This window comes from Branchiostoma lanceolatum, chromosome 6, assembly GCF_035083965.1.
Source record: "Branchiostoma lanceolatum isolate klBraLanc5 chromosome 6, klBraLanc5.hap2, whole genome shotgun sequence".
In the NCBI taxonomy this organism is placed as follows: Eukaryota; Metazoa; Chordata; class Leptocardii; order Amphioxiformes; family Branchiostomatidae; genus Branchiostoma; species Branchiostoma lanceolatum.
In genome coordinates, this window is record NC_089727.1 from 8,986,487 (window position 1) to 8,996,011 (window position 9,525).

General features: G+C 40.1%; 1 protein-coding gene across 1 annotated transcript; it reads right to left on the minus strand.

Annotated features, from left to right (window-relative positions):
* Positions 1-1,998: 1,998 nt before the first annotated feature.
* On the minus strand, positions 1,999-9,391 carry LOC136436438 (CCR4-NOT transcription complex subunit 7-like). Its single transcript, XM_066430427.1, has 7 exons — positions 9,257-9,391; positions 8,233-8,423; positions 6,982-7,175; positions 6,232-6,393; positions 5,627-5,804; positions 5,056-5,133; positions 1,999-4,634 (listed from the first exon to the last, which is right to left on the minus strand). The coding sequence occupies exons 2-7, from the start codon at positions 8,350-8,352 to the stop codon at positions 4,500-4,502; spliced, it is 867 nt and encodes a 288-aa protein (XP_066286524.1). The 5' UTR covers positions 8,353-8,423; positions 9,257-9,391; the 3' UTR covers positions 1,999-4,499.
* Positions 9,392-9,525: the final 134 nt, after the last annotated feature.

A 9,525-nucleotide genomic window follows, 5' to 3' on the forward strand; every position in this document is an offset into this window, starting at 1 on the left:
GATGATCCAAAAGTTGCCATTCTTTTTACTTTTTTTATGACGTTTAAAGTTGTGATTAGAGACTAGTTTCGCTTAGATATCATCGTAATCACGCAAAATTATTGAATATGGTTAGGTTTTTGATCGAATTCTGCAATGTCCGTGCCTTTTAAGTCCGTGCAAACTGTTTAGACTAAAACAACTGATATGATCTTTTTGGAGATTGAATTAATTTTCTGTCTCCAACACACGCCGCTTTGGCGTGTCTGTATTTTACGGTCAGGCCCAGATAAGAATTTGTCCCAGAATTAATGAAACCACAAGTAATACTCATTGCACTTTTATATTCTTTAGTGGCATCTGGTGCATATGATAACCCCGCATGTGATTTTACCGATGATTTTTGCGGCTCAACTTTGACGGCTCTCTCTCAAGAAGATGCCGTCATGTCTGAGAGAAAAACGTTAGTGCCTCTTTAGATCTAGCTTGATATCTGCTAAACGTGTAGCCGAAAAACATAAGAGATAGTAAATCAAGTCTTCTGCCATTCAATGTAAATATGCCCACGTGTTCGGTATAGCCAAACGAGCAAAGTCTGGACAACAGATGCAAGTCTGTTCTTTCTGTACTGTAGTTTGTAACATAAGTATCTTTCACTGGTGGTGTCGAATTCAGGACGGGAAACCGCTGCCTTATACGAGGCTGTGCCACAGAAAACCGATCCCATGGTTGTTTGTCTTCGCCCCTTAAATTACAGGAAAGGTCTCTAAAAGGACCGACCTCAAAGGATCATGTGGTATAGAAGCAAAACCTCTATTTCTAGCTCCCTAGAGTGGGACAGTTCAAGGTTTTTGTTATCCAATGACCTCAATCTTCGGTTGTGATCGAATTAAGATAAATTTTCTTACTCCTGGAGGTGTAGGGATTGACCCGGCCGTCACCCGACATAATGTGTCATTTCTTCTGACTGTGGTGGCTGCTTTAGCCGCCAGAGGACGCTTAAGCGCTTACACACTGCAAAAATATTTATCTGATAGGTTCTCTAGGTTTCGTATACTCTCCAAGCAGAGGTTGGTGGTTAGATAGGTTCAAGTTCGTACTCTCCAAGCAAAGGTTCGGCTCCGGCTGGTTTTGACGTGTTTTAGTGGGGCTCTATATTTTGTTCCGTTTTCCGCCAAACCCATAAAGAAAACGGTACAAAATAGAAAGCCCCACAAAAACGCCCCAAAACACGTCAAAAACCAGCCGGTGCCGAACCTCTACTTGGGGAGTACTGGCTTCGCCCTTCTCAGTGCAGATGTATGTTCACCTGTTACCGTTATGCAGGTGTTAGGTCTCAATAACCGGCGTGTTAGTGGGGACCCCTGGCAGTTGATATAATCATTGCAGGTCTACAGCGCGCAGTCATTATTGGCCTCCGTGCATCTACGTGGACGCTATCATGCGCCGACTGGTCTTCGAACAGGTGCTGTAGTGGCTGTACAGGACAATTTTGTGGGAAGCAGTCAATGCTGCAACCCTTGCAGATGAAAGTGATAAATAGAGGTCGCACCCGTGAAATATAATGCAGTGCTGACCAAATAAGATAGGTGTCGCTGTGAGACCGTCTGTAATCCTACTTGTTTGGAGCAACTACATCAAATACATGGCTTTTTCCCTTCTGTTCATCTCATTCTGCAATGTTTGTTTATGAAGATTTCAAAAGAGGACAATTTTGCATTCCTTTGTGGCTTTGAAGATGACTATACTACTTGACTTGTGTGGTTTTGTGTTCAACATAAAGACTGCTCAAATGGCTGAAATTATTTGCAAAGAAATTACGGTTTCAATACTAGTGTCTTACACCACAACATTAAATAGAAGTGCATGTGATGTCTAACAAGTTCAAAGGATTGCTCCATTGTATTCATGGGGTGTCTGGTAAAACTATATGTTGCAAACTCCGATGCAACCGGATGGTCTATTCACACAACAGTTTCAGAAAAAATGAAAATAAAAGTTCATTTTTTAAGTCCACAATAAAGAGCCTTCAAGACATTTTTTTATTAATGCTTTTATCATCATATCACTAACACTACAGACAATAATACTTTAATAATCACATAAAAGTGCCTTAACCTAAAACAATGATGACAAAATGACCAGAACATTTCAATGCTGTGAGGTGCAGTTCTTTTCTAGTGAAAAGTGAAGGTGCTGGTGCTTAAGGTATCATACATACAAAGCAGGAGGAAATATTGTCTATTTACAAAATTTAAAATAATCCATGATGTACATAATACAGTTCACAGTAAAAACAAACTATCGCCGGACCCAACAAGACCTACCTACAAGTCAGAGGTTCCTGCTCAAAATGTTACAGTCGATATAAATGTTTATGTTTTTAAATATCAATCTTTTCTTATGTTTTTTTTTCTATATTTTTGTGTGCATGATAGATAATTGGATAGTACACATAGAATCTGTCAAGAAAGCAAAATGATAGTATGATGTCGATGGTACGATGTCAATACAAAAGAAATGGGAAAATCTTTGGGTGCGTTCTCATGTAACAAATCAATCAGCGTTTTAAACTTTGTGGTCAACAAATGCCGAAATGATTAACACTATGTTTCAGTTTATCTGTGAACTAGAATAGTCAACTACAGCATAGTTTACAATGTTCACATCCCTTCTGAGTAAGAACTATAAAGAGAATATTTTTGTTCTTTCGTGGAGAAGTACCAATTAAGTTCAGTTCATGTCTATCTTAGATTTAAGATGTAACGTTTTGTTACAGGTTTGCAAAACAAAACCTGTTTATTTTATTTATCTGGTTTGGTGCTGTGTAAATCTACCTAACATATGTTGCACCCACTGTTGAAAAATAGGTCCAGTATGTTCCAATGTGGTAATTTTCAGATCCTTATACCCAAGATGATCGTAAGGGTTTCCTAATTGTTGCAATGTTCTTTCTATGCTGCTGAAAATCATTGAATTGACTTTTTCATACACTATGCCAACAAAAATTCATAGTGTTCTCCGTGGATACAGTGTACAAATATGTTTGTTATTGTTGTTGCAAAAAACATCCGAAACCCATTTTCCTGGATGGAATTTTGTTTGCTGACTTGAACTGCACCATTCTTAACAATTTTTTTACCCATTTTTTTCTTAAAATTGGTCTTATGTCCTTTACTAACTTCTTAGCTGCCATAAATGATCTTGAGTTGTAAGACCATGGCTTATTGAGATGCAAGTAAGGTACAAGATGCTACTACAAGTATGTACGTCAAACAACACATTACTTGCACCTGAGGGATACCCTGGAAAGTAGATCTATTACTCTGCCGCAAAGTCGCCGCACTTTCGAACGAACGCAACGCCGGTTGTATCTGGATGTGCGACAAAGTTTCGCGGCTCCTGCCCAGAATTCTGTACGTAACACAAGACAACTCCTCACCAACATTTCTGTAGTCCCTCTGCTACCTTCCTCTGGGCAATGATGACTGCAGTACTACTTCCCACAACTAGGTGGCACTACAACCCTGTCACATTTGGGACCACATTCTTCATGCTGCAACGCCACCTAGTGGTTTCAGTCATCATTGCCCTCAGGAGGGAAGCAAACTACCAAAAATGTTGGTGGGTAATTTTCTTTTGGTCTATAAAAAAAAATTCTTAACATCAAATCAGAAATATTTGTATGAAAAGGCAAAGATGCCAAAATTCTGTGCAGAAAGCTAAAAATTTGGTCAAATATGCCACAACACCCTGAGTACAAAGTATTGCAGTCCATCCAAGAGTGCATCTGACTCACAGCATAACAGTAATGTACCCGCTGTTTGAATCCTTATTACTTCTGACTGTACATAGGTGGTCCCCTAGGGAGGCAGTCAAGACTGGGCACGATACAGCTTGTCTCAGGTCCGCAACACGATAAACAAGCCGCCGGGATAGCACCAACGCCATAAAAAACTTTCGTCGTGGTACGACATTGCACCGAAAGCAGGCAGCAAGACGCAACTATTTTCACTCCTCTCTTAACATACTTTTATACAATCTACCTGTTGATGTTTACTATGACTTGTACCCCTGCATTCTTTTAGAAATGGCCCTTTCAGCTGCCTTGTAGATTACTTAAACTTTCTAGATAAGATATGATGTAGCCAATACAAAAAAGTGGTATACTTATATGCTCCTAGCAGGGATCTGTGTAATGTTTGTTACTTTCCTTATGTTTCAGAAAAAGCTTGGAAATGTATCACAAGTTTCGGCTGTGTTTGTCGGACAAAGAAATGTTGAATCTTTCAGGTTTACATCAAAGAGTACTTTTAAAATTAACATATTCATAGCACCAATGGCTGTAAGATCAACCATGAGCATTTACCATGTTCCGTTAAAACACCTTTCCAATATAATACTGCTAATTTAGGGGGGAGGGGGGATTAAAACAAGCTGTATATTGCCCAGCCTCAAGAACTACATAGTAGTACTTTTGGTAGAAAAGAGAGACATGAATAGGAAAGACAGACTGCGTGCTACGACTGCTGGGGTGTGTGTGAGGTGGAGTCCTCGCTGTTGTTGTTGTAGTTCCCGTTCTGGACATATGAGTTCCCCAGACCATACAGGTGGCCGCAGTACTTGGCGTCATCTATGCTGTCTTCAAAGAACATCTGCAGATAAGAACAAATACAGGTCAGGAAGTAACTCTGACAAGAAAGCGAAGATCTCATACTTTTGTACAATATTCAGAGCTTTTGTGAACTTCTCAATGACGTAACCCTAGCTATCACAGATGTTAGCAATCCTCCCTGTCCCTTCTTCCTTTGATCAATCCCAGCTATGTCCCTCCAATAATGGGTCTTTCGTCAAACTGACCAGCTGTCCATGCATGAACTATACCTCACTACCTGACGATACTGCTAGATGGCCCAAAATTGCCATATTTCTTCATAACCTCTATAACTACCCACATGCAAAAATTATAAAAATCTATCAAAAGGATTTTGAGTCATACTGTAGGTGCAAAAACACAAACTCAAACAAAAACAGTACCCTGCCGGAGGCAACAAGGACATTATGTTGATTACGAACCTCTTTCATTTTGAAGAAGGCCAGCCCCGTGAGTAGACTGTCACTGCCTGCCTGGTGCTGTGGCCCGATTCTCTCCAGCTGGAGTAACAAAATTAATAGACTGATCTCAACTGTCCATCACAATCAGCAGTTTAACCAACGATAGCATGGCAATTAGTGGTTCAAACAACCACAGAATGGCTGCAAGTTTGTCAAATATTAGAATTTTCCTGTTATTTTGTGTCTCTACCTTTTGACGGAGATGGTTGAACTACCAGTCAAAGAACATTTACCTGAACGATTAATTGACCAAGGGAAATATTGGCACTTACATAAGTAACACTTCTGCTCAACCCACAAATGGTCAATTACAAGAAACAGGACATCATTGTAAAGAGCAATTAACAAGGTTTCAAATGTTACATAATGCAATGCAATTGATTAAGTATTCACAGAGATAAAATCACATAATTCACCGAAATCAAGTGTCACGACTTTTTGTGTTGAATTTAGTATCATGATGCTACTTAGAAAGTGCCATTGCTGTGCTGAGCTTTGATTGGACAGTCTAAGCCATGATTGACAGCTGTACCTCCAGTTGATCCGCCACCTCCTGCAGACCCCCCTTCAGGTTCTTACAGCTCTTCATGAGGTACTTGACGTCGTAGATGGCGGGGAAGTATAGTCTCAGCAGCTCGAAGAACTCCGGCTCTTCCGCGGGAAGGTTTGAGGACGTCAGCACCTTCAGGAGGTACCCAAAATCATAGCCGCTGGAACAGAGAGGAAAGATGTGATTGATTTTTGGGTTGTAACTAAAGGTGAGATTCTGAAGGTACAATCATCAATGACACACTCACAGACAGAAAGCGAAAAAATAGACTTCATTCATTTTCTCTGGGTGAAGCAGGTCTGTCTCCAGCTTTAATTTTTTTCCCTGCCCTATTCATTGTTTGGGAGCCAATGTTGCTGATTTCTGTTGTTTATGTGTCATTTTGAAAACATTTTTATCCAGTTGATATTTGGACAGACGAGGTTACATTTTTGTCCTTCCCAACAAGCAAATCTCCATATCGGGCGAAGGGACAGGTTGTTCAGACAGCCCTGGGGTAAAGTAGCAATTTAGACCTGTCAAGAAATATTTTGGTTCTTCCTACAAGAAAAATACTGTATCTGTTTACAATAAAAAAACTGTCTTACCTGTGAAAGCACAGCCATTTGACGTTGTCACACAAAACAACTCCTGACGTCATCAGGAGCTCTGCGAAGTACGTGACGTCGATGCCTTCCTCCTCGTGCTTCTTAAACTGGATACCAGAGTTCTGAAGCAGATCTATGGAATCCTGCGCGTACATGTCTTCCCTGTATAACAATAGTGGACGAAAAAAACCATTATCATTAAAAAAAGCGAACGTATATGTGTTAGGGATGTAATACTTAAAAATTTTGGCCGATCATCCATGAGTTAAACATACAGCCATCTGTCTTTTTAAGTGGTAAATTGCTTATGTATGAGGATCTATATATCTTAGGCCCAAACAAGGTTATTTATGAACTCTAAATTCTTATGGTACAGGTACACTTGACATTTAGGCCCAGACCTGACCTCGTGGTGTCTTATGTGGTGTCTCGTGAATGACCGAGTGGCTAAAGCTAGCGGAATTGAGATTGGGAGGTCGTGGGCTTCATTCCTGTCATTCCTGGCTAGATGTTTACTGGCATTCCTGGCTAGATGTTGCCAGTAAACATCTAGCCAGGGTATGTGACTTCTGTTGGGAAGGTAAAAGGCGGTTCTTCTGACACAATGCGCTAGACACGTTAGATAACAACTCACTTCCCCTACGGCCTCAAAAAGGCTATGGGACCTTTTAGGTACACACCCCAACCTACATCCCATAGATGCGTAAACAGGCTCAAACCTAAAACTGCCCGTACAAAGACGGTACGTACGTGAGGTTGAACTTGAAGTTGAACTGGTAGGTGAAGATGTTGGGTGCGTACTCCCCCTTCTCGTTCATGAAGGTCATGCCCAGCTGGATGATCTTCAGCAGGTCCACGTTACACCTCAGCAGCTGGTATTGGTAGTCCGCCGTGCTGCGGAACTCTCCGATAGGCCGCGCCACCACGCCGGGAAACTCCGTATCCTGCGGGGAAATGAAAGCATAGGGCTAGTCAGAGAGGGCCAGGCAAGGTGATTGGCTGGTAATTTCATGGCATGGCTCGAAATTCATCTTTGGGAATAGGTGCACTCAAACCCAACAATTAGGTCCACTGAAAGAAAGATGAACATAATTGCAAAGTTTAACGCTACTGCCTCTCTGAAGAACTTCAGTCTGTAATTCTAAAGGTAACTTCAAAATTATTAAGAACAGCAAAAAGGTTAGATAGTTGTTGTTTTTTTATACTTACATTTTAAGACTATTCTGTATACTAGTATTCTGTATACTACTAAAGCATACAAAAATATCTAGGTGCACAGCTCCAATTTTGAGTGCACACAGGTGCACATGCACTCAGTATTTCTAGCCCTGTCATGGGAACAACGGATGGGGAGCTGATTGGCCAGCAACTATAAAAATATCATGCAAAAGAGTGGGAAAAAATTATACTGTTTTTAGCACACATCAGTTTTTCATTATAATTTCAAGAAAAACAACATCGTATTTGCCCTCTTTTTGTAATCTCTTTCTTTAAGATTTAGGACTCTGAATTTAGGACAGTGAATTGTTACCAGGATGAGACTGGCGTTGAATGTTGTCTGTCAAATCCTCAAAACAAAAAAATTCAATACTCTTTTGGGGAAACATGCCAAAATCAATGACTGTGCAGATATCATCAATAAAATCAAATTTGTGTAGGTTGATAATACATTAAAAAGGTCATGGGTTAATCATGACTGAAAAGGACAGTATTGATCTGTACTGGTCTGATAATATATCAAGAGTTCGAAATAAACTTCATCAAATATTTCTGATATGTCTTGTCCAATTTTAGTTCATTGATTATGCAAACAAGGTTTGGATTAACATTATATCATTATTTGCGTCCATTGATCACTAAGTCTTTGTCATTCTATGGTGAACATGACCACTATATCATAGTATATCTGGAAAATATATTTAAAAAATGACGGACCAAAAACCGTGTCTCCCCGTAAATTAGTAGCCTCTTCCATTGACACCATGACCTGTCATGTCTTACCATAGCTATGTATGGATACTTGTGCACGATTTGTCGTATCCTCCTGAAGGCGTCATCGATGTTGTGGTTCCAGATCTCCAAGATTCCATAATTGGTAGAAGATTGCGTAGACGTCGGCATGGTTTCCCTCTATTGTGGCAGGGTCATGTCATTCCAATGGCAAAATCTGGGTCACAACGTGTAGAGAAATCCTGAAACAGGAAAATAGGAGGATGTCATTGAAAATGTGAAAGTGAGTTAAATTTTAAAGAGCTAATCTTCCACTGGCCGACTTTATTCAACAAGTACAACGAACAGATGACAAGGCTTGATGTCCCGTTCAAAGGACCGCAACCCTTTCCAGTGGGAGACAACAGCCGGGATTCAAACTACCAACCTCTTGGTCCATGCATGCTAAACTTAAAAGTCATTGGACTACACACGCTACAGTTCTTAAGCCTTGTATTTTCTGAATGTTGCTTTAGCCATTGTTCATGAATGAATATATGTAGAGTAAGGGAAAAGTCTTGCAGTAAGAATATCAAACTACTTCCAGTTTGTTTACAAATAATCAATGAATTGAATAAACATTAAGGACATTAAAATGATCAGATACTCAAACCCTTTCAAACTTTGCAAACAATTACAGTATGCATAATTATCGATTATCAAAAAGATAACTGTCGAGCTGTCAGGTGGCAATAAAATATAAAAACAGTCAAGGCCATATTTTGACACACCAACTGGAATAATTTATCTAACAAATGAAATAGAAAGATCACTGCAGCTGAAGTGCATAGCAAACTGCTGTACAATCAAATCAATCTGCATTTCATGACAGGTAAAATTGAAGCACCTGGAAAAGGTACGATTTTTTTCTTCCTTTTAGGGACAAGGACAAGGTGTGACAAAGCCAGACTCAGGTACCCGCATGCGTTAGCATGGCTGCCACAACCACGTACACATGCACAGTTTCACGCCGTTTTCCTCCATCTACAGCTACCAAAACCAAAACACGACTGACAGAAGGGAAGCCTGGACATACCGGGAGCCTCAGCACACACCGCCGCGAGCGAAACTGCGATATAAAGTCTGATTCAGACCCAAATTTTGGTGGAATCCCCGCGAAAAACGTCCAGGAAGACCTCTTTTCAAGTTGTACTAATTGCGCATGCGTAGCAGGAGAGGATGATGGGAGATGAATTTTCCAAAATGAAATAATTTCCAAAACAAAAATATTGATGACATAAAAGTACAAAACCTATACACAGATATCAACTAATCTTCAAATACAACATTTCGTAGTTATTCTAT